Below are 25,700 nucleotides of genomic sequence, written 5' to 3' on the forward strand. Positions count from 1 at the left end.
ATAATCTAAAATGAAGTTGAACGGAGAATTACCCCACTGGTCCAAGCCTCAAACACGCTGGTGTAAGGTCGGCTTGTTTTTTTTTGTTGCCCTTGTGTGTAGTTTGCGATATCAGGAGGGTAAACTGATCCCGGATGCTTGTGCCTACTGGCAGGTTCAACTATGTGTATCCCATCTCTACGGAGAAAGCTTCAAGTGGGCAGTCAGGGGTAGCTCTGAGTTCGCTCTTGGCTTGGCCCATTCTTAAACGCATCATGCAAACAGACGGGGGGAATAAAGAAATGATGGAGTGATGGGCTGATGATAAAAATACGAGCTTATAGACACTGGTGATTATTATGATGATGACGATGATGAAGAGGAGTGCTGATGAGTGTGAGTAAGCAGGCCCCGCGGCAGTCCCCTAGCTGTCACATCTAATCCAGTATGTGATGTCTGCGGGCCTGATGGGTACTGACATCACACCAAGATGACTGTGATCTGCACAACATGCTTTGCTGTCCTGCACAAAGGATATTTGTTGTGTGCAGATGTGCAATTCGAAGGCTGCTCTTTTGGTGTGTGAATGTATTTATAAAATAAATGCATATGAAGCAGATAACATGAAGAGTATTTATTTTGTTTGTATTTCTGAAGGCTTGCTGCTCTAGGTTACTGATGTCTACGTTTGTTTCTCATCATTGAGCTATGATGATGACTACACACCTTTCTTCTCCAGGCGTTTCATGTCCATGAGTTTCTCCACACTGTGTGGGTCCTGGAGCCAGAGCTGCATGCGGACAAAGGGCTCTCTGCCCTTCAGGCTCAGCTTGTGCCAGGGTTTGGGCCTGGCCAGCAGGTCTGAGACAGAACCCTGAGTCAGACCCAGGATCGTCTCCCCAAACAGACGCTGGCCTGGTTAGGCAAGAGAGAGAGGGGGAATAAAATGGTCAATTATTTATCCACAGACAGAAAAACACAAAGGCCAACTAGAACAAAGTAGACAGCATCCGTTGTGTTTCTTCTTACCGAGGTTATTATCAGTCAGCACCTCCTTAACCTTCTTGGTGATGGCGTACGTATCGAGCTCAGGAGACATTGCTACCATTTCCTGGATGCTGAGACCAGAGTGACCGGGTACAGGCAGCGGGGTGCCGGGTTGAGACTCCCCACCTGAGGGATCCTCACACAGAGACTTGAGACCAGAGGACTGTGAAGTGAGGGGGTCGCCTGCCAGACCGTTGACTGACTCCTCAGCTGAACTGAGGGGAGACTCTGGAGCAGGGCTGCAGCTTGCTGATGTCTTGGGGGTACCCTCTGCATGAGGAGAGGAGACAGGGACAATAGAGCGCACTGTTTAGTTACACATTCTCAGTCAGTTTCTCACTCTCTCCCATCTCCTCTCCCTGCTGCGCTTAGGTGGGACCTCAGTCACACGGCATCAACCATTTTGATTCCTTTTAAACAAACAGCAGAAAGGTGCTTAAGTTTTTTAGTTTGATGCTTTTTTGGCTTCCTCCTTCTATTCCTTCATCTCCCTGTCTCTGTCTGTGTAGTACTGCTGTGCAGCTCAGCAGGCTGGAAGAGAGCAGTCATGAGGAGCTGTCAGTGTACATTAGCTGCTGTTTACACCCCCAGAGAGAAAGAGAGACACGCACACTACACACACACACACACACAGAGCTGCCATCTGGCGCTGCAACACTAACTTGTCTATGACATGACAAACCAGCAGCTTGCTGGCTGACACTGCCACAGCACTGAGGATGGGGGGATGGTGGGAGGAGGAGGGAGCTGGGGGGGAGGGAGGGCAGGCGGGCGGGCGGGATGGGGTGAGTGACGGCCTGACAGTAACAACTAGCCACTAGCTCTAATCAGGCTTTTAGAGTAATGCTCTAGCCCAAGGAAGCTTGTTGTGTGAATCCATTGACTCTTGTGGGCATGTGATTTGATTTGTTTACCTTGGTTCTGGGCTTGCTGGCTGTGTGCGTTTTGCCCCTGGTCTCCATTGAGCCACGGCTGCATGCGGAGGTATGGCTCTCTGCTCCTCTGGTTCAACTTGTTCCACGGTTTGTGTCGAGACAGGCTGTCACTCAATATTCCCTGAAACACAAAAGCAGGAGAATGGCTCAGACAATTGCCGCCACTGCAGAGTTACATAACAGAGTAATAACAACAGAGCAAGAGGAGAAAAAAGAAAAAGCACACAGGCAAGCATTTATTTTTATTTATGTTTTGCCTCCCTCACCTCTTTGGAGTCCTCCTGGTTGTGGTTCTCCTCTCCTGTGTGGCTGCTGATGGCCCTGCGGGGGTCAGTGTGCATGTTGCTCCACCACTGCTCTCTCCAGTAGCCCCCGCCTCCGGAGCTTCCGGAGCGAGCCGCCGACGCCTCAGAGTTCCTTGCCAGTCTGAGAGCTCCGTCCAGGGACATGTCCAGCCCCGTAGACGCCCTGCCCTCCCTGTCCCTCTCCCTCTTCACACCGGAGCTGAAGTCCAGTATGGGAGACGGGGACGAAGGCGAGGACAGGAGGGAGCCGCCCGGAGGCTTCTTGAGGGAGAGTGCCAAGGGGTTGTAGGGGGGCAGCGGGGCCGTGAGGTGAGAGCTCAGCAGGTCCCTCTGAGACAGTGAGGCCATGGAGGAGGAAGACGAGGCTTTGAGGATAGGCTCCAGCGCCACCTGCTGGGCCTCCATCTCTCTGCGCGCTTGTTCCAGGATGGAGCGGATGGCTTCGTCCGATCCGCCGCCGCCGCCACCACCACCACACCCAAACCCGCCTCCGCCTTTCAGCCCCGTGTACAAGGGTTGAGAATGGGACAAGTCTGTAGAGGGAGGAGGGGGGAAACAAAGAAAAGAAAAGGGTCCTGTATGAGAGACACCAGCGACTAACACCCGCAGCCACAATGTATCATCTTCAAACGCTATGAATCCTCCAGAGAGGTGGAGAAACTAGCGACTCACCAGCTTTCTGCACCTGCAGCTCCCTCTTGGCCTGCTCCAGAATGGACTTGATGGCCTCATCTGAACCGGCCTCGGGGGTGCGCACGCGGGCAGTAATGTTACCTGGAGTGGAGGGGCAGAGGGAATGGGAGGATATGGAAACTCTCGGTCAGATTAAAAACGCAGAGATAACCAACAGGGGAGCATGTAGAGGGAACAAATTACGGAGCCTACGAGGACGTAGAATAATTACAACATGAGCACGGCACAAAGAACAACATTCCCACCACTGAGCTACAAGGCAACTGACACTGGAGGGGGTTTGTCATCATTTCTCTGGTCCCTTTGGAGCCCACACATGCACACGTGCTACAAGGGTTTCGTACAGTAAACGCTCCCCACAGAATAAAATCTACCAATAAAATCCCTAAATACACATGCTGGCTTTTCCTTTGACGCAAGTCACTGGAACTGTGCGGTTACCTTCAAGGCACGTGTATATCTGTATGTCTTCTCGCAAATTAATTAATAAGCGCCAACTCTCTCTCACACACACACACACTCTCACTCATACACACACAATAGACACAGTTTACCCCAACACAAACATGCCACACCGACAGAACGTGCTAGAATCTGTGTGTGTGAAGGGGGGGACAGACCTGTGTGTGAAGCTGTATTGGAGTAGGCTCTCCGCTTCGGAACATCCTGAAACATTCGGCTAAGCTGGGGCTGGCCTGAGCCCTCTGTTAAAAACAATATACCACACACTATGTTACAGCACTTGTGGGTTTTTTATATCTGTTCTTCTACAGCTAGACTATGGTGCCCTATTATGATCTGCAACTATATGGAATGTATGAACTCTTCCATCAAATGTACACATTAAAGTACTATAAATGCATTGATCTGCACTGTCTATGGCCTCGGTAGAAATCTCTTCCTTTAAAATGAATAATAAACTGCTGCAAAAACAGCACAGTGAGGTTCTTCTTTAACGGCACATATTAAACAGTACATATAAAACTGCAGCCTTCTTTTTAACACCGACATGTGGCTAGGACTAGGGTGGTAGACTTTGCTTTATTTATTTCATTTTTTATTTTTTGTACCACTGAGACCACCTTCACAAATCAGAAATGTCCTGATGCGTTAACAAAAGCAGGCCCAGGCAAATCGAATCTACCCGTAGTTAACAGTACCCCTGCCTTCCTCCTAGTTCCCACGGATCAATACTATTGATGTGTGAAAGGTTTCTGTATTGACCACGATGGCTACGAGAGGCTCTTGGGATCAGTGCGTGACTGGGAACTCACTCAGAAACACACAGGTGTGGCACAGGATGGGAGTCAGGAAAGAGAAAGCAAAAGAAAAAAGCTAGTCCATATTGACAAGCTAATCAATGGCTATGTGCAGGGCTGCAACACACACACACACACACACACACACACACACACACACACACACACACACACACACACACACACACACACACACACACACACACACACATGCAAGACACACACACACACAAACACGCACACTAAAGATAGCCAGACCCACCTCTCTGCCGTCCCTGTATGCTGCGCAGTGCGAGGATGTTCTGCTCATCGGCGAGGAACTGCCTCATCTTGTGGAAAGGCTCCTTTCCCCGGATGGTTAGCTTGTTCCAGGGCTTTGGTCTGGCCAGGATCTCACTGACTGAACCCTGGGACAGTCCCAGCACATAGTGGCCAAACACGCGCTGGCCTATGTTGTGCTTGATCAGCTGCTCTTTCACCTGCCGAGCGATCTCCGCCGTGTCCATGTCCTCCCCGTCCAGAATACTTCCCGTGGTGGCGTCGGAGTGGCTGGGGGACGGGGAGGGGGCGCTGCCGTTGACAGGGGCCGTGTCTGGGCTGGCTGGAGGGGGCTGGGGGCTGCTGGCTGCCAGAGGGATGGCAGCAGAGCCAGAGCCAGGGGTGGAGCTAGGCAGGGAGCTGAGGGTCGGGGTGAAGGGGGTGAACAGTAGAGCCCCACTGGGGATTCCAGAAGACTCCTGCAAGGCTTTGGAGTAGAAGGTCTGGAGCAGCTGCCGCTGGATCAGAGAGTTCAAAGCCATCTTACCACCCACCAGAGGGAAGACGGGGGAGTAAAAGTCTTGTCCAATGCCCGTAGGAGTGAAAGGGTGCGTTTCACTGCTGGTGGTGGTGGTGGCAGTGTTGAGGGGATCCATGTGGGCGCGAGACAGGGGACGATGGGAGGAGGAAGGGAGAGAGGGAGGGGGAGGAGGGGGTGAGGAAGACGGGTCGCTGGGCATCGTCTCCTCCTTCAGTGTGGACGCTTCTGTCCCTTTGCGCCCGGCTGACCCTACAAGAAAGGTCAAACACACCATGCATTATGGGGGAGTCAACAAAAAAGGGGTTCCAAAAAAAGAGAGAGAAAATAAATTAACAAAAGCTGAAAGTTATCTTAATCCAGTCTCTTCCAAATTAGTGAAACTTTGTTTTCCTTTTTTGCCAACCCCCCCAGACAAAAGTGCCCATGCATTTGTGATTTCAACCTTTCTTGTAAGCCACAGCCTGGAAGGAAAAAAAGGACAAACAAAACAATTGACACTGTGCCACTTAGGCAGATTAGCTTGGCCCAGAGCTCAGTTGCTCTGTCTCTCTCTCTCCCCCTGGCAGGCAAAGTGGAAGTTACTGGACAGGGTAAAGCGATGTCCTTAGATAGCCAAAAGTCCTCTTCCATGCAGCTGCGGAGTGTTCCTTAACGCTGGATTATTCCATTGTAGATGCAATATCATAGTCTTTAGTTCATAGAAAATACATCCAGGAAAAAATTGGAGCAATAAAAGTCTTTAAAAACATTGTTTATAGCTGAACAGAAAACAGATGCATTAAACAGTACAGCTGTTTTGACTCTGAGTAAAGGACTTACTGCATTCACTCATTTCCTGAATAAGACTGATCCAAGTTGTATATTCACCAAAACAAATAGAGAGAAAAAAAAGCATTTTCTTACTACAATAATCCATCTTGATTTAAAGTGCTGGTAGAAATATTATTCTAATGCATAACAATTGAGACTGAAGATGATTGAGTAAGACAGTAAGCTCCCTTTACTGTGAATGTTAATCAATTCAAAGCTTTTCAACTATTCAAGCCTAAAGCCATGACATTTCAAACCCATAAACACTGTTGCAGAGGGCACTAGGCCTGCTGTAGGGGAGGTAGTGTGTGGTGTCCTCATTTTGATGTACTGTTCAGGTTGAACTGCCCCTGGAGTATCCAAAGACACCAGATATGCCTTTTCCTCTTCTCCAGTAAGTGTGGGACTAAAGCAACACAATTCTGTACCATGGTGATTTTTTTTTTTTTTTTTTTTGCATATTGGAGGGCCCAATATTGCAAAACCTTCCAAAAACATTCATAAATGGTTAAGTATTCTCAGAGAAAAGGGATCTATATGCATGCATACAGTAGGTAGTATGCACAACCCTGATGCAATCTCAACCTTACCTGAGCACTCATCTAAGCTCCCGTGAAATCTGGACTCTTCTTTCACTTTTGCCTCTCTTGTGAGTGAAGGTTTTTGAGAAGACAGCCAGGCCAGCCAGCCAGCGCTGATGAACCCTTGACTTGATTATAACCTTCATATTGGGAAGACTTACCACTGAGCTCAGTGTTGGCAATGCGCAGAGCGGCACTCTCAGATTGAAGACTGCGGTTCCTCTCCAGCAACAGCACCTCCAGAGGTTTGGATGAGTCCTGATGAACGGAAACATTTGAAGGAAAAAAAAGTTTTCAAAATTACTTGACTCCCTTCAGATCAATTCAATTCCATTTCTATAGACAGTCACTTTTACCTGCATAGAGTCAGATGTTCCAAACTCCATGGACTTGAGGATACTGTGGAGAAAGAGGAGAGAAAATATTCTATAAAAATCCCCCCTAGAAAGACACATGCGCTTGCTTATCTATTTCTGTCTCTTGAAGGACAAAGAAAGGAGTGAGAGAAATGATAAAGCTACAGACATACTGTACAAGCTTCACCTTCATAGGGGCGCTCAATTGAGTTACACATTGTAAATAAAGACCCACGTCTTGTTAACATCATTATAGACATCAAACACATGCAATAAATAGATCTGTGCTAAAAACACACAAACAAAGAGACACACACACACACACACACACACACACACACACACACACACACACGTCCTCTGTGTGCTCCTCACCTCAACTCCTTCTTCACCTCCTCATAATCAGCTTGCTTCTGCATCTTCTCCTCCAGATCCTTTAGATTAGAGATGAAATGACATTACATTAAATAATAAAAGCAATCCTTAGATCTTCACGTTTCATGTACTCATCTTGGTGACTTATCTCTAGATACTAGATAGATATTAAACGTGTGAATATAGTTACAGGTGTGATCAGAACAACCAATAAAGCAGGGGAAAGACAAGGATACAAAAAAATAAGTGGTGTTGGAAATGAATTACTAAGCTAGTTGAAAACAACTTCCTTCTTTGCAAAAGCAAAAAAAAAAGAAAGAAAATGAAATAACTGCAGCTGTGTGTTGTGCTGGTACCTTGAGGGAGGCAGACTTGTCGTTAAGCTGCTGCTCTAGCAGTGCTATCTGGGAGGTGGTGGTCTCTCGTAGTTTGGTCAGGCTGGCCTGCAGTCTCTGGACGTCCTCCACCAGCTGGGCCGTCTCCCTCTCTTTGGCCCGTAGCTCCGCCTCCAGACCTGAGTGGGATGTGGCCTCGGCCGGCTGCTCCTAAGGGCCAAACAGTAGGGGAGAATGAATCTAATGGGATAAAACCTTCAGGAGTACTGATAAAAAACTCTCCATACAAATGTCCAGCCATCGGATCCAATCAATGAGTCTTCACAGCAATCAGTACTTTAAGAGGCGGATCTAATGTATTGGTTATTGTTCAGATCAATAATCAGCAGCAGTTTATCAACCAATCACAACCGCCCAACACTGAGGGATCAATGAAGCAGTCAGTGGAAGTCCATTTTTCAAGTTAACTAAGTCTCACCTCTCAATACAACATTCACCTATTGCCATCAGGGCAACTTCTCTCTGGAAAAATCAATACCTTACTGGTCAACAAATCAATGCGTTATTGGTGACCCAAATGCCTGACCTTTAAGATCAGTGACTACAGTGATCCATAAATTGAAGCTTTAAGCAGCTGATCGCCCCTAGCAGAAAAAGGCCAAGCTGATCTTCAGCCCCATCGATACCTCTGTGTCAGCCCATCCGGTAAATAAACCAAGCTGTGAAATGTGTTACCGTGTCGGGGTCGGCTGTGGCCGGGCTGCCGAGCGGCTGGGATTGGCTACTCAAGGTCATCTGATCTTTGAGTGACTCCGTCTCCCTCTGAGCTGCCTCTGCTCGCTGGAATGGAGGAGGAGGAGAAGTTAGTGGAGATTCCAACATCGTCAAAACATGATCAATCTAATGGTCAATTAAGTGCTACTGTGTGGTGTGCTTTTTTGGTGTAAACAAGTCTTAATTCTCCACTAGAGAACAGTTGGAAACCTACTTAATACGTGTGGATGGAAAGCGCAGACTGTAGCAGCAGGCTAATGGTCTTTGCAGGATGATGTCGTTAAGAGATACGTTTTTGGTGATGAAATGGAAACATTCATTGTTTTTAAGTGGCACCCAGAAAAAAGGCAATACAATTAAAAGGAATAAAGTTTTCTTCTACCAGCCAACTGTGCGTCTCTGTGTGGATAGTAAGCCCAGCATAAACAAATACACTAGTGTAAGAGCGGAGGAGGGCAGAGAGAATGCAAAGTGAGTAGTGTGAAACAGTGGCCGAGGACGGGTTTTTTCCTTAATTGAGAAATATTACATTAGTCCTGAGAATGGAGATGATACCCGATGCACTGTGTTTGTTGCCAAACTCCCATGCTCCGGTTGGGAATCATCGGCAACACTGGCCAACTTGCCATCATTAGGAGTTACAGGGAGCCGATCCCACAGTGTTCCTAATTGCAACCACATTGAGAGCTGTTATTGACTGGGTGGGAGTTGGACCGCTAGTCGCAACAACAAAAAAAGAAAAGAAAAATCCTGTTTTCCATTTTCTCTTTATAAAAGCATATAAAAAGTCTGTGACTGAGCTGGAGGCCATGCTGTCATCCTCTGTAAACCTCAAATCAGAAGTGTGAATAGTGTGTGTGTGGCATTATAGTCGGAGCGCTAACCTTTAGGCTAATATTAACATTACATGCCTATGCTACCCCTTTAGCCACAAATCATACTCTTGGGCTAATAATGAAAGTTAACAACAATGACATTAACAGATACCACAGGAATATTTACAACGCAGGGGCAGAGGGCGCGCTAGGGGGCTTTTAACCAGCTGGATGAGTTTAGAAGGTGTGTAATAAACATGTAAAACAAGCAGCAACCTCACAGCGATAAACAAGATGTTATTTGTTAAAAGACGCCACATTTCATATATTCTGAATGGAGAAGAATTTTTATTTTAAGGATAATATAAGTTGTACTTCAACAAATCAATTTATTTAAAAAACACCAAAACAAACTTGACTTTTATCGCCATATATCGCCTATATCACCCCAAGTATGCTTGTTCCTATTGAAAATGGGAATCATAAAAAAAAAAAAAAATGTGTCAAGAATACTTAGCTTAATTTTAAGACAAAGCTATGTATATATTCTAATTTTATAAACACTTTATAACTTATAAACTGGCCAGTATCATTTTTTAACAAATGCCAGTCAAACAGGAGTAAATAGTGTAATTTTTGGGGACTATTTTCTGACATAAATCAAAACATTTGGTGCTGAAGTGGATATGAACAGCAGCAGGACTGTGTCTGTATATGTGGGACTAGCTCAAAATAAACTACAATACTTAACATTATGACGAAAAACAAAAACAACTATAGCGGATCCTTCAAATCCAATTTATTTGCATCAGTAAACACACATTTGTTACGCAACAATTTTATTTGATAAAAAAAAAAATTAAGATAGCCTGGTGTGATGGACAAATCGGGCAATGCTGTGTAAATATGTACAGTTAGGATGTTGGGCAAGTTACCTGATTCGCTCTTTCCAGGTCTGTCATCACCATCTCAATCTCATCAGCCCTGAGAAAAAGAAATACTTTTGTGATTATGTGACACCACAAATACTATCAAGGGATGGATGAATGAATGGATGATTCCCAGGATGAAGGGTGGACACGCACCACGTGTGTGTGATTGTTCATAGAGAAACACGTTGAGAGAGCCCCTGTGTCGTGTCCATTAAGCGACCGTCTATATTTCACCTTAATCCATTGATCGCAAACTCCATAACCCAAACAGCTTGTATGTGTGCGTGCATACATGTATTTAAGTGCGTGTGTTGTCTATGTGTGTGGGTGTGCACGAGTAAGCCCCTAAACCCCGGCCACACTAAAACAGAGGGATTACATTAATAGAGCTCTAAGTCCTAATACAGCAGACTAATCTGCTATGAAGCTGTGTGATTGTGTCTGACTAATGGTCTGGATGGAGGCCATGGTTCACCTCTCACTTGGCTAGAGGTCAGATGGCAGGAACACATCCCCGTAATACCACGTATCATTGGAATTTGGGAAGAATTGTTTAGTAAGCCCCTATAATGAGCGACTTGAATATTCAACACTTCTCTGCAAAGAAATGACAGGAGGTGTGGAAGGAGCTTGGGGGACAAGGACGAAAACAACACTGAACACGGACACGCAAGGAATGTACATTTTTCTAGTTAGATTTGCATTAGCATTTAGGTTACACATCGTGCCTAAATATGATTGCCCTCGCTATTAATTAGTTTCAGTGTGTGTTTGTCGAGATACATTTTGAATACATTTCACAGCGGGAGGAACAACAACAAACAAGCGCATAAGAGTCCTGAAAAGACAACTTGGATGGTGTTCAATGCCGCGCAGAGCAGTGTGTGCACGTCAAACATATCTTGTTGATAAGAACACACTGGTGGCATTGAATGCAAAGAGGAGAGAGCGTGTATGTGCACTGCTGTGTCCATTAGGACCTTTTGATTTCACTGCAGTCCCTTTGATAGTGAACCCAATAACCCACGCAGCTTTTGTATTTGTGTGTCACAGTATGAGAAACAGTGTTATGTCCCATAGGCTTGCGTACGACTGATTTTAACATGTTTAACAAAACAGACACAGTTGATATTAGGTCAACATTGTGCCACGGGCAATGCAGCAGAAAAAAATGAATCCAATGTGGGTGGGAGAGCTTTTCACTCTCCGCTTTTATTCTTTCCCTAACAGTTAAAAGGATCTGGTGTGCATTTAAGCAACATAATAGCTACCTCGCCAGCTTTTATCCAGTCTTAAGCTATAGTGTGCGGGACCCACGTGCGCACTCAATCGCGCTCCCGCACACTCACAAATGTTAGGGTCAGAGAGCCAACAAGCCAGCAAAGCTTGTAATGGAGAGCGTTTATGGGTAGTAATGCAACCCAAATACATCACCACTCCTGCTCCAAATGTGATCATTTAATCAAAGTACAGATGCACAAAGTCTTCTTAAATAACCTTTGGATTTGGCTGTATTTGGGAATTATAAAGGCAAAGCTAGGGCTGAGGGCCAAAGCAGATCACAGGGAAGGGATTTTCTGCATATCCTGATACAGTCAGTCGCTGGGCAGGGCAGGAACTGTCCACAGCCAGCCAATGCACCCATAGGGATTAATTCATCAAACACTGAACAGTAAAGGGAGGGTCCACCGTATTAGCAAATCCCCCATTTTGGTGCCACCAAAAAACACTTATTTACAAACCTCTATGTAGCAGCCACAGGGAGGAGCCAAGGAGTAAATGCACAGCTGCACTTGAACATTTGAACACACAAACAAAAACATACTCACACACACTCTTTTGTACCATGAAAGCAAAATGGGTGCACCCAGTGACATCAGTTAGTACTGTAGGACTTCTGAAACAAGCCCAGAGCCTCTAAGCCCCTACTGTACTTCCTCCATCTCAGACAGGCCTTTTCATCTCATCATCTTCTCTCTCTCTCTCTCCTCACTCAACCGCTCCTTTTCTTTTTCAACCCGGTTCCTGCCTCTTTCCTTTCCCCTCAAACCCGTTCACTTCCCACTGCCCTACACTTTTTGTCCTTTCATCTTTTCTTCCCCCTTCCACCTCTCTCTCTCTCTCTCTCTCTCATCTCTGGCCCTCTCTTTCTCGGCCTCTGTCCTCGGTGCCAGCAGGATATTCCCCTGATTTAGATTTTCATTTCCCTCCTCTATCACACTCTTATCCCCTTTTCCTCGCTGTAGCCTCCAGCCCTGACGCGCTTTTTGCCCTCCAGCTTTCATCACTCCATTCCTTTTCTTTTCCCTGGCTTTCTCCACATTGCGTTTTCACAGTGTGTTACCTTGGGGATTTCAAGGAGGCTTAAAAAGAAGCTAGCTGGTCGAGTGTGTCAGTGTGTGTGCAGTACGTGGCCCCCCATTTTGTGTCTGTGTGCAGTTAAGAGATGGACACAGGAAAGAAAAAAAGCCTATTGACTGTTGCCTAATTATCAGCAATTAAATGCGTTTTCCCCCCAAAATGGTAACAAGCCTTTACATGAATAATAAAGCGCACACACACACACACACACACACACACACACACACACACACACACACACACACACACACACACACACACACACACACACACACACACACACACACACACACACACACACACACACACACACACACACACACACACACACACACACACACACACACACACACACACACACACACACACACACACACACACACACACACACACACACACACACACACACACACACACACACACACACACACACACACACACACACACACACACACTCCTGTGGGGCAGTGGATCAATATATGATTAATCTTTAACAGAGACTAAACGGGTAAAACGCGGCCAGCCAGACCCTCACCGCGCCAACACAGGGAGGGGGCTACGCTGCATCTGCAGGCACGCCTCCCGCTGAAGCTCACACACTCTGGGCTCTGCAACATCGACCAAATTCGACTGTGTGTGTGTGTGTGTGTGTGTGTGTGTGTTAGTGAGTTTTTTTTTTTTAAAGGCAGATTACCCGAATGCAGCAAGAGGATGGGGGATTTGTCACGCAATGTCCTCCTTAGTGGGAAGTTTAGAGCAAGTGTGGGTGTGAGTGTGTGTGCGTGTGTGTGAGAATAAAAAGTGCATGATATCTGCGCCGTTTGTGTTTTGCAGTGCCAAAATATATGCAGTCAAAGGGTTAAGAGTTGTGTTCAGCCAAACACTGGCGATTTGCTCAGCCAAGCAGTAAACGGGGGAAGGACTCCAAGGACTGGGAGGGTGCAGGGTTAGAGAGGGTTTGTGTGTGCTTTAAAGCGTTGCATTAAAATTTCAGATCACAGCACGCCACATAGTCAAGGACCCTGACTGCCGCAGGCTCACAAGTGTGAGTGTGTGTATTTGTATGGGTTGTGTGTTGTGTGTTGTGTGTGTGTGGATGGCATGCGTTTATTAGCTTCTGTAAGCAAATGGGGGCCTACTGTATGTGTCTTTCTCTTTCTCTTTTTTTTCCGACATAAAAGGAATAGACGGGGAAAAAGGAAGAACCAAAGTGTAAAGTAACGGAGGAACCATGGGGGCAAGAAATGAAGAGGAAAGGGGGGGAGGTCTCTTTGATAAACATATTGATTAGTGTCATTACACTGCATGTAATATCTTCCTGTATGTAATATCTGGCCTTTCCTCTCACACTCACAAACACACACTGTAGCATAGAAAAGACAAAGTGCGGGCGTGAGAGGGAGGCAGTGGGAAAAAAGGTGGGGGGAGTACTGTGAGAGAGGGTAGGGGGATCGATCTGTTTTTAACAGCCAATCAATTTAACAACTCTGTTAATGGAGAGACGGTAGGTTTGGGGCATGGTAAATGGGGTGGGGGGGGGGATACTTGAAAGCCAAGTTGATACTCTGGCATACAATGTGTGTGTAGGGCCCATGCAGGACTCCTTTGACTATTTTATGAAAACAATATTTGAATTTTGAAGAAAGAGATCATGCTTTTGCTGTACATCGGTTACAAATAAAATGCCACCACAGGCCTTTGTTCATTTTCTCAGCATTTGAAACTTTCTGAATGCGTTTTTTGTCGAAATGTTCTGGTTCCCACTGCTGAACCCCCGAGGGAAAGGAGGGAGTGTGAATGTCATAAAGTGCCACTTCACAGTGTGGAGTGCCGACATGGAAAAGCTTCTGTTCTCGACTATTAGATCAATAATGATAGATGCCCACAGCTCAAGTAATTGAAGCCACTCTATCTTACAGGTCCTGTTAAAGAGGGCCCTGGCGCGTGCCGGCTTTAATGCCACAGATCTCAAAGTGACCCTGAGTCAGCCCTCTCTTCCCTTGCCATGACCTGGATGAATCAGAGAGAGAGCAACGCTTTATCCTACGCCACACACAAAAACAAAAATCTATCTATTTTGGTGCTTGCTGTGGCGGCAGAATGCATTACAATCCCCTGTCAGTATTTACAGTGCGTGGGTAATGCTGGGATTTTGGATGGCCGCTGAGTGTTGTGGGAGACAATCCAGCTGTTAGGGAGAGAGACAGAAAGGGGGGAGTTTCCAGGCAAAAGAGAGAATTCACTTAACAGGATGATTATGTCAGGGAACGGAGTGTATGGAGGAGCCAGAAGGGGAGAAGTCGCACACAAACACACACACACACACAGACAGATCAGCAAGACACGTACTTTGCTGTGGATTCCTCGTCATACTTGGTCTTCAAATCAAAGAGCTCGGCCTGAGTTGTTTCAAGTGCTGTGAAAGAGGGGAAGAGAGTCAGTCATTGAGTGAGTTAGTTTCTGTGCTACAAATACGTTTTCCACTTCTATCCAAGTATGACCAACACTTTTTTTAAACGGCCCCTGAAAATATGTTTTCTTAAACAGCTTCTTGCTATGGGCAACGGGCTCCTTACATGAACACACAGTTTCCTCCTGACAAAGACAAATTCAGTTTTTTTCACATGAGAGATTTTACAGTTTGCCGTTGCCTTTGCTTCTCTCACCGTTTTAAAAAAAGTGACCGTTTTTTTTTTTTTTGCTTATGTTTCCCGGCTATTGTCTATTCAATCGAACCACAACCCCCAAGACCAGATAGGGCAGACTAGGTTTAAGAACAAATACATATTTGAATGAGAAAAAGTTAAGGATTAAAAGTGTAGTTTAGTGGCTTTGGAGCCAGCAGTAAAATCATATTCAGTGATGAGGTTGCCACTGTATCCAAGCTGTTTAAAACCTGTGCCCAGATGTGTGCAGCAGTCTGGTACCTGTCTGTAGGGACTGGGCCTTGTGTTCGGCCTCTTCCAACCTTGAGGACATGGAGTCCTGGCTCTCCTGGAGTTTCCTACAGAGGTAGACAGAAGTCAAGAGGAAAAAAAGAGAAAGAAAAGCGGGGAGCAGAAAGTCACAGAAAGAGATACTGAGTCAGTAAATGTCGGGTTCACACTTTGTGGCCACTGCAACTATTCTCCTATTCTCCATTTTCCCACCATTTTCTGAAGTGTTTTCCCCACTAAAAAAATCCTCCCAACACAACCCACTCCTCATTAAGCAGCCCTATTAGGCAGGAATGTCTGGCCACTGGGGCACACTGCACCCGGGGGGAGAGAGAGAGCGAGCGAGAGAGCGAGCATGGGTTGAATAAGAGAGAGAGAGGGAGGAGGGGTGAAGGGTGGGGGGGTGGGGCTGCGTCGACAGAAAACCACAAGGATAAAATAGATTCATTCTTGGCATATAAAAAGTTGGGCTCTGCTGAGAAATTGCCACTGCGTGTGAAAACATCAATAATCTCGCACAAAGACGGTCTTTATGGCACTCTTTGATGCCCCCCTTCTCCGCCAATCTGTCTCTCCTGTCATCTCTATTTTTCTGCCCTCTCCTTTCGGCCTTTCATCTCTCGCCCTCCTTCCCTCACTCGCTTGCTCCTTTGCCGGATAAAAACGCGGCAGCAGAGGTGCCATCCATTTGCTGCCCCCTCTCAGACACAGGAAGTCAGGCTCTCTGCCGACAGGAAGGGGCCTATAAAAACGCTGACGTAAAGGAAATACAGTCGGGACAATTGATCTTCTATTGTACGTAGGAAAAAGGGGCAACAAGCTTCAGCGCAAGTCAGCGGCAAACAAGATGAGTGACACCAGGGGAGATAGGAGCTCTGTACTGTAACATTTAGTAAAACCAGACTTCTTCTAAAAGTGTCTAAATGACTGTAGTAGTGGAGTGTGGAAAAATGAGGAGCGCTCGTTGGCAGAGTGCTTAGGATTTAAAGCAGAGCATGACACAACTCTAAGGAAGTCATTTAAAAAGGACTGCCAATAGTTTCTTAAGATAAATGATGACAATGACATTTTAATAAGCTATATTCAAGGTGACTGAAAAGGGGGGATCGCACCAGAGCATTCCAAATGCTGCTCAATAATCAACCACCACAGAGGAAGTCATTTCCTGTGTAAACAAATAAACCGACGCAGTGGAAAACACAGGAGACTATCTTCCACTTTACTTTTTTTTTTTAAAGGACATGTGGAGCCCATCTATGTCTGTTTGGAGCAATTCAGAAAATTAGTCTTAAACACTTAGTATAACAGCCACAATCTGGAGTTAATGTAAAAGCATTACATGTGCATGGTGGAGTGTAAACTAAAAGCTGAACATGTGCATAACCGGAGGAGCTTTTCTGTGTTGTCGAGCTCGACGATGTTACACATTTTATCTGTTGCTCCAGAGTCTACTGGTCTAAAGAATTTGGCTATTCTTTCTTTGCTAGTGAAGATACCCTTCCAGGTTTGATATATCCATCATAGCTTTTAGCTGTATCTTTATGCCCGGAGGCTGCACCAAATATCATATGAGTGCACATCATTTTTCATCTCAGCAGGACATGTTTATTGATTCCCCAATAATTCAAAATAGGAGCGGATAGTTATCCTAGATAACTACATTTAAAGAATTGGTCATGATTTACAGAGCTGATGCAGCATTAAAAAGGTGCCCAAATCCTGTGTCTAGTGAAACAGTGTCATAGCTGCATACTTTACGCTACGTTGAATGAGTTCCATCCCCCAGAAAGGACAGTATCAGAGTGACTCTAGGTAATTCAAGCCTTTGTAAGAGTCAATAGAGCATTTCCGAAGTCACGGTTCTTTATGCATGTTCCTAAAATATCTAGCAACAATTTTTGAGTTTATTTATTGCTGCCTCAAGCTGCTTGCTAATCTGAAAATCACACCCTTCAAAAAATGCTTTGAAAATGGGGTTTGAAAAGGAAGTAACCTATTAAATCAAAATATATTACTTTGAGTCAAAAAATAAAGAGACACGTCGGCACATTTTTTTTGTCATTACGGTTATTGGGCGGGTTTCATTCAGTTACTGTATATTTTCAGTCCCAGTAGAAGGCTGTGGCAGCAATTATCCCAGACAAAAGGGCTGAACCGTATTGTGGTTAAGACAGAAAATAGGAGTATGAGGTGTTGATTCCCATCAACGCAAGAATGGCAAGCACCCACATGACAAAAATGCTGGCATTGTCGTTTATGTAGGTTATTTTCCATTCCTGCATTCATCTGCAAAAACAGGGAGGTGATATCGGGAAAGCAATAATTTGTTGATTTAACCGATAACCATGAGGAAAAGGACTATTAGCTCAGAAGAAGTTATTAAGTTGCGAATAGGTCTGCTAAATAAAGTCAGAAAACGTATCATTCAAAGATTAGAATCAGAGCAGTTCTGCCTGGGGGCACAATGACCAAAAGGTTTTAAAATGGCAACATAATGCAGAGGTTATTACTTGAAACAAAAACACATGTCTACCTCTCCTTCTCTGCATAGTCGTTGTGTAGCTGGAGCTGCTTTTCTTGGGCCAGGTTCTCGGCTTGGTTCTTCAGAGACTGCTCGTACTCGCGGATCTTCTCCTTCAAGGCCTTAATGGTCACCTCTGTAGATACATTAAAAGAAAAGAGAAGAAAAACGTCAGGGGTTGCGAGAAAAAAAAAAGGAAGGAAGGGTTGAAATATGAAGTAATTTGATAAATATGTAGAAAGCAGACTCTGGCGGTTTCCCTAGATGTGATAAATGGCAGTGATGACGATAAGGCGTTTGACGGGAGGGTTTGACCTTTGCTTAAGGAACAGCGCTTCATATCCAGCATTCTTCCTCTGTCAGCACGGACCAGGGCCTTGACCCCCCCCCCCCCCCCCTTCCCTCTCCCCATGGCTCCAGCCTAATCTTCACCTCCACGACTGGTATAGAATATTCGCCCGTTCACCAACAGCAGATATGCTGTATTCATTAGGACTGCATTAGAGCTGAAACCCCATAACCTGTTGACGGCTGAGCCCTGTATGGGGCAGCCTGAAATAAATCTAACACATAACTGGGGTAATAAATAGGCCTTCGTGTGTGTGTGTTTCTCGGAGAAAGATATAAGTGAGTGAGACAATGATAAAGAGAATTGCTGCTTGCTGCCTTTGACTGAGGGCTCTTAGCACTGTGTGTGTGTGTGTGTGTGTGTGTGTGTGTGTGTGTGTGTGTGTGTGTGTGTGTGTGTGTGTGTGTGTGTGTGTGTGTGTGTGTGTGTGTGTGTGTGTGTGTGTGTGTGTGATTTAAACTCCAGTCTCACTCCTCTGACACATAATCAATAGAGGAGAGTCCCCTCAGAGCCCTCTTACCCCTTAACTGCTTAACTGAACTTTAAACATTTAGGTTGCGGGGATCAATGGCCCCTGCACTTGCTGCACGTGTGTGTGTGCGTGCGCGGGCAAGCGTGCGGGTGGGTCCGTGTGTTTAACAGGAGTGGGAGTTCCACAGTGTGTTTTGGGGTTTAAATATCCCCCATCTATTGAGGCGGGAAGGAGGGATAAAGGATGAGGGAACAGAAAAATCAATGGCAGAATGGAACCCTGCCGCTATCGAGCGGTTCCAATTAACTCTCGCTGAGGAAAAGGGGGATTCCAAAACATTCGCCCGCTCGCTCGCTCACTCGTCCTTTTCAACTGAAATTACAGCACTTTTATTACGGCTTCTCACTCATCTCTCCGCCTTTGTCACTTTTTCCATCTTTCTTTACCCTGAGGTGGCCTGTCGTTTTTTATTCATGAAACAGTGCCTCGTGTTTCCCCCCCCCCCTGAAAACACGAGGCACTGTTTGAAAATGTAAAACCGTGTACAATTTTTTTGTGTTTCTCAAACATTTATGAGGCATTAAAATATGTTCGAATGTGGCCTCTTCCTTTCACACACGGTTTATAATTTGTCTGTGTGATCTTCTATTGCACAAAAGAATCATTTACATATCATCAACACAGACATAATGGTGAGGTACTCCTCGAGTATGTTAATATTATCAATAATTGTTCATTATTTTTGTTCAGAAATAGAGACTATTTGTCTCCGTTTCAAACAAAACTTTTGCATTTATAGTTATAGTTTATATATATATAGTTTTTTACACATTAAAAAATGTATTACTTTTTTTGTTGTAGCCAAAACCCAAATTGAAAATTTGCAATTGTGCAAAATGCACTAATTGTTTGTCATCTTACGTACATTATTTCCAAATAACAGCCAGTGATAATCCAAACCTTTATATGACAGAACCTTTCACTCTTGGAGTGTGTAGATCTTGTCGTTTGACTTTCACACCACATCACTGACTTTAATATATTTTTACAGGGACGGTGTATATCGATCAACTTCAGTGTAAATGTGCTAGTGTGAGCCAAAAGACAAAGTTTTAACTGCTGTCCATTGGCCAGATGGTAAATTGAACAAATTGTGCATTATGTGGTTGTAACTGGTCATAATATAAAAGGGAGATTCAGTATACAATTCAATATAACATTAAAAAGACAGCAGAACTACGAAAAAATTGGTGGTCAATCTTTGATTAATTGCGTGGCCTAGATCCATGGCCCTCTCTCTCAAAGTCAGTCCCAAAATGTGTGTTCCTCTGCATGTGTCCTTGTGTCCTAACCTTGGTTTTTGACCTCTGCAAACTCTTTGTTGTAGTCCTCCAGTGTCTCCCGGAGTTTGGTGTTCTCTGTCTCAATGTCGTGCATCCTCTGGAGCTTCAGCTGCAGCTGCTGAGCCAGCTCCAGCACAGGTACAGGATCTGGTGGAGACAAACGCAACAACACCACGTTAACAACACACACACACACACACACACACACGGCCAAAGCAGATCACACAAACAAGGGCGTTAGGGCACGGGCGCGTTGGCGTAGCGAGCTAGGAATAACCACACTCAAGGCCCCTGTGAGAGCAAGCGCTCGCTGGCCCGGGTGACGTGTCCTTGAGCAAGGCAATGAATCTCTCTCACACAGCTCCAGGAGAACTTCTTTCTGAGCTGACCCTGACCTTTGATCTCCCTGTGGAGAATTACTGGTTCTATCAAATATCAAAACATTTTATTAGCAATATCATAACATGGTGAGTTATATTTAAAAGTGACGGGTGCGTATTATCACAGATTATTAAATGATCTGTCTATTTTCAAAAGATATGCAAAGAGAAACGGAAGTACATTAAATTGAGCAGTATATATTTCACAAGTCATATGATATAAATATGTAATAATTTATTTTCAAGCCAGGTTTACCGTTGCCTGTGGTCCTCTATTTAAGATACTGTCATAAATATTCCACCATGGAAATGGCTTAAGCATGAACCAGCCAACAGCCACATTGTAATAGTGGCCAACATATTGTTATTGGATTTGAACTATTCCCACATACTGATATTGACCTTTCATTGGTCAGGTTCGCTGTCTAAAATGTAAGGGCACTCAACTGATAAGAAAGAAAAGAACAGAACAGAGATTTGATCGCTACAACAGTTTACAACACACAACACGAAAAGGTCATGGTTAGTTTTTACATTCTGTATCAACAAAACTTTATTAAGGTTATTGAATGATACACTATCAGTCATTGTATCAACAGAGACTATTGTCGGCGATCCAGATAAAATTTGGTTTTGTTAGGGGGACAAAAAAACAAAGAAATGCGTCAACTGCTGACACAGCAAGAGAACCGGATAAGCGATATTTGTCGAGAGACACAGACAGTGCCGTAGATGAGACAAATTAACAACAGAGATTACAGGGCTGTGATCACTTAAACATGCTCACTGTGATGAAGCTTGAAAGCACCAAAAAAGAAAAGAAACAGACGGACGGACAAAGTGGAAGCCGTGAAATAGGCGATGTAAAATAGGTAAACAAGAGATTAAAGAAGCGGAGACAGAAGCAAGGAAGGCCACTTTCTGGAGGCATTTTACCAACGATTCGGTGAACACACAGCGGGGTTAACTGTCAGTGTGATGAAGAGAGCCCTGTCAGTCAGGCCAATCACATCTGATTGGTGCTCATGGGTGGCAGACTGGTGACAGGCAGCCAAGAGACGCAGGCGACGCTCATCAGCATGCCAGCTAAAAGAGCAGTTTGTGTGTGTGTGTGTGTGTGTGTGTGTGTGTGTGTGTGTGTGTGTGTGTGTGTGTGTTGTACAGATAAGAGGAACTGACAGCTTACAGCTGGGGGTAAGGGCTGTGTGTGTGTGTGTGTGTGTGTGTGTGTGTGCGTGTGTGTGTGTGTGTGTGTGTGTGTGTGTGTCTCATGTCTGACGCAGTTAGATATCTTAACTATGCTAATGAGAGATCAGCAGAGAACGATTGGGGAATTTCATGCTGATTTTGTGCTGTCAAGGTGACATACCATGCAGGGTTAAAGCTCTGATACACACACACACACACACACACACACACACACACACACACACACACACAGGCACGCACGCACACGTATATAGAGTCTCAAACAAATATACACAAGTACAAACACACACTAAGGAACATAACTGTATGCCTTGAATTTGGACTGCTATCTTCTTGGACGCCCTTGAAAACCAGCTTTCTCTGCCTCTTATCAAACCTTTGTCCTTCACTTAGGCCCGCACTCCACATCAACTGCACAGCCTGTTAAAAGCAGTTTGACTCGTGGGCCACTGGTGCTGAGCGCTCTTGCCAGACACCTTTAATCTAAAGCAGAGCACACTGGGCTGACTAACCAGGCCTTCAGCTGATAGAAGACAGAACAAAACACACTGTTTCCTCTTTCAAGACTGCTGCATTAGTCAGGCTGGTCTGTGTCTGTGTGCGTGTGTGTGCATCAGGCATTACATCATTGTCTCGCTGCAAGTTAAGAATAGCCCCGTCAGAGCTGGCGCTGACTTATTGGGAGCAGTACAATCCAAAGATATTACTGTAGGTCTATCCATGTGGGAATATGATGACCTCCTTACGCTATAGATGAACTCAACTCCTCCTTTCTTCCCACATACAGCAGCCCCTCCTCCAGGGCTATACCGCACAGCTGAAAAGCTCCAACCAGTAGCTCCCTGACTGTATGTGTGTTCTGTGACACTGCACGGGCCTCAGTGCGTCGAACGTGACTGCTCATGTGTGCGCTCCTCGCCGAGCTAATCGTGGGCGCACTTGTCATCCATATCAGGACGCACCTTCGGTTAAGACCCTCTAAAGGCAGAACCAGTGGGGTTGAGATCTCGTGGGGACATATTAAGGCGTCGCGCACGCCTGGATGCACAGTGAAGGAACACCAGAGGGATGGTGTCATGCTTTTTTTTCCCTCTCTTCCCCTGTTGGTGCTGTCTGCATGGATAAAAGGGGAGTGGGTGAGAGTGCGTGGGGGGGCTCTTGATCACGTTCCTTGGACTCTGGGTGGTGTCTAGAAGTTAACACTTACACAGACATCTGCAGAAAGAGGCACACAGCACAGAAATCAAACGTGATCTTACCTGGGACATCGATTATTTTCTTGTACACGTTCAAAAAGGCGGCCTCCGCTTCTTTACTTCTCTTGCTCAACGCATCGATCTGCAAGGAGAGAAGAAAAACAAATTAATGGTTAATTGTCAGCTTTGCCAACCTCTTATCCGGGTGTCACACCCATAACCCTCCAAACAGGCTGGCCCATTAATTTCACAGTACGACTAGTCTACATATCTGTCTATCCTCACTATGCGTCGGTATGTCGCATGAGATCCCTGTCGTCTTGACAGTGGCTGCGTTGGTGTTTCCTTCCCGTAAAGTCACTTCAGCTGTTCGGCCGATGACGGATGCATTGCGTTTGCCGTTTGCTGCGTGCCCGTGCGTGTCTGCGTCCGTCTGTCCTCAAGCGTGTGTGCCTAAGTCTGTCAGTCGGCTGTGTGTGTGTGTGTGCGTGGATGTGTGTGTGTTTGTGTGTGTGTGAGAGAGTGTGTATGTGTGTGTGTGTGCGTGTGTGTGTGTGTGAGTGCGTTTTCCCCTCCAGCACGCTGACATCATTAAACAGCTGGCTCAGTCTTTCCAGCCACAGCAGGGGCAGATTATTCAGTCAGCTTTTAGCAGCAATACAGTGTGTGGATCCATTACTGATGCAGCCATTAACACAAGAGGGCACGGCATGCATTCCATCACTGATATTATTGAAATGGACAGCATTAGAAAGGATCCATAAGAGATTAATTCTAAAATCAAACTGGAGGGGTGGGGGGGGGGGGGACTTTTACACTTTTTTCAAACGCTGAAACACGAGGCAGCGAGCTCAACTGTAGTCTCTGTGTCACGCGTCAATATGAGAGGCAGACGGAGTAGGCGAAACGCATCTGAAAAATCAAGTCTAAATCCAGGGAAACAGATGCCAAATAAAGACATTCAGAGGGTGCTACTGTACTGGGCAGAGCTACAGCTGACTTCTCTGGCTCACGCACTCAGACTAAACAGCCTTGTGTTTCTCTTCCAGCTCCTCCAGCACACTCGCAGGGAGAGAAAAGGAATAAAAGACAAAAGCCTATATAAGTCCAAATATAAAGTCTTCACATTCCCAGCCAAGCCAGTAGTGTAGTTGATGGGTGGTTTAGGGGTTCTTGCCACTGTAAACAGAGCGGGCTACATGTAATACTGCCTGGGCTCCTATGGGAACCTAATAAATCTCTTCACATGGCTTTGATTCATCTCTAGTTTTTTAGCCGCAAAACATCTGGCCCTGCGTAGGCTGGTGCCAGCACCCCTCCCTCTCCCCCCCACACTTTATTTCTCTATGTCTTTCTCTCCGTCTCTCTCTCTCTCTCTCTCTCTCTCTCTCTCTCTCTCTAAAATTCTCCCTCTTGTCACTTCCACGTTCTCTGACTCACTTATTTTTTTTCTTTTCCCCCATCTTTTTCAGTGTGAGTGTTTCTCACAAGTTTTTCTGTCACAGGCTCGTCTAACCGGCATGCAGGGGGCTGCTACTGTCTTGCTAACTCTCACACAAACACATGTATGTATACATACATACAGGTCCACTACTAGATGTCACTCTCACAGCATGCTACATCATTTCCTCTACCCTCTTCATGTGCTGTGTTGAGCGATCGGGAGCCTCAAATGCACGTCCGCTAATGGGAGATTACTGATGCCGAGTACTAATACCTCTCACACACACCAACACTAAACCTGTTCATCAGGGTCTGAAATGTGTGTGCATCGTGTGCGTACAAGAACGTATATGTGACCAGAGGACAGGGTTATCGCAACATGATCCACGCGATGAAGAAAATAAAATAAAATGATCTGCCAATGGCGGTGAAGGAAGCTGGCTGCGTGACTGTACAATGACTAGGCCAAGGTCAGTGGTACAGCAGCTTTATATAGCCCAACATGGGAGGCAGGAAATAGACATTTAATGTAGGACACACCCTACAGTTAGAGGCAGGTTAACTGCAGGACCAGAGCCATTAGAAGACCACCCAGGATTTGCAAATACAACCCTGCTGTTCCAAACTGCAGCTCTTTCAACCAATCCCAATGACATCTGCTATTACACGCTCCCCTGCCCCCATCCCACACACACACACACACACACACACAGAGACCAAGCAAAACAAATGAAGTGACACAAATGATACCTCACCAGTATCAGTAGGTTACCAATGAGAAGTGCTTGCAATTGCAAAAGGTATCCCTGACACATACACACACACAAACCCATACGTACATACGTCAGCACCTTGTGCCACCATCACTCAGCACCGCCTCGCTCCCCTATCTAACCCATAGTGTGTGAAGGGCATCGGGCTGACCTGCGAGTGTGTGTGTGTGCGCATGGGCGTGTGCGTGCCTGTGTGTGTGTGTGTGTGTGTGGCCCCGGTGGAGTCTGATAAGGGGTGGCTATGGGAAGCAGAGACTGAAGCCTTGGATAATGGAAAAGCTTATCTGATCGATGGACCAACAAGAACACTGAGCATGCAACATATACACACAAACACAAGCACACAAACACACATAACCCGTTTACCAAAACTAAGGAGGCCTAGTGGAAAACTGTGCTGTTATTGGTAATAATTATGACCAGAGGACATCCACCTTTCAATGACAAAGATTAAACAGAGAATCAAGACCTCCAAGTTCCTGGGCTAAAACTTTTTTATTGTGCTGCCGTGGTCCCACATTCAGTAAAGATTCACGCCCCTGGGTAAAGAAAAAAAAAAGTTACTGTGGGACTTCCAGCAGGAAGACCCTCTGCTTTTCTGGTGCTGTCTTGTCCTTGATCAAAGCACTGAGGGGTAAGCAAACAAAGCCGGGCTAAAATTACACATTCTGAGAGCTGCTCATGTTGTGGCATGCAAGCGTGCAGAATAGACGACTGATTGA

The 25,700-nt window shown here is 45.6% G+C and overlaps 1 protein-coding gene across 1 annotated transcript in view; it reads right to left on the bottom strand.

Moving 5' to 3' along the window:
* Positions 1-25,700, bottom strand: part of cux1b (cut-like homeobox 1b) — a 56,364-nt gene that overhangs the window by 7,513 nt on the left and 23,151 nt on the right. The window contains exons 4-20 of the mRNA XM_080025265.1: positions 22,826-22,904; positions 19,987-20,124; positions 17,826-17,949; positions 15,284-15,360; positions 14,706-14,772; positions 9,999-10,047; positions 8,210-8,314; positions 7,496-7,684; positions 7,140-7,198; positions 6,765-6,807; positions 6,570-6,666; positions 4,481-5,266; positions 2,939-3,040; positions 2,228-2,799; positions 1,941-2,082; positions 1,009-1,296; positions 706-894 (exon numbers count right to left, since the gene is read on the bottom strand). Of these exons, the coding sequence (XP_079881391.1) occupies positions 706-894; positions 1,009-1,296; positions 1,941-2,082; positions 2,228-2,799; positions 2,939-3,040; positions 4,481-5,266; positions 6,570-6,666; positions 6,765-6,807; positions 7,140-7,198; positions 7,496-7,684; positions 8,210-8,314; positions 9,999-10,047; positions 14,706-14,772; positions 15,284-15,360; positions 17,826-17,949; positions 19,987-20,124; positions 22,826-22,904 (3,106 nt within the window). The remainder of the gene's footprint in view (positions 1-705; positions 895-1,008; positions 1,297-1,940; positions 2,083-2,227; positions 2,800-2,938; positions 3,041-4,480; positions 5,267-6,569; positions 6,667-6,764; positions 6,808-7,139; positions 7,199-7,495; positions 7,685-8,209; positions 8,315-9,998; positions 10,048-14,705; positions 14,773-15,283; positions 15,361-17,825; positions 17,950-19,986; positions 20,125-22,825; positions 22,905-25,700) is intronic.

This window comes from Ammodytes marinus (genome assembly GCF_949987685.1).
Source record: "Ammodytes marinus genome assembly, chromosome: 3".
NCBI classification, from domain to species: Eukaryota; Metazoa; Chordata; class Actinopteri; order Uranoscopiformes; family Ammodytidae; genus Ammodytes; species Ammodytes marinus.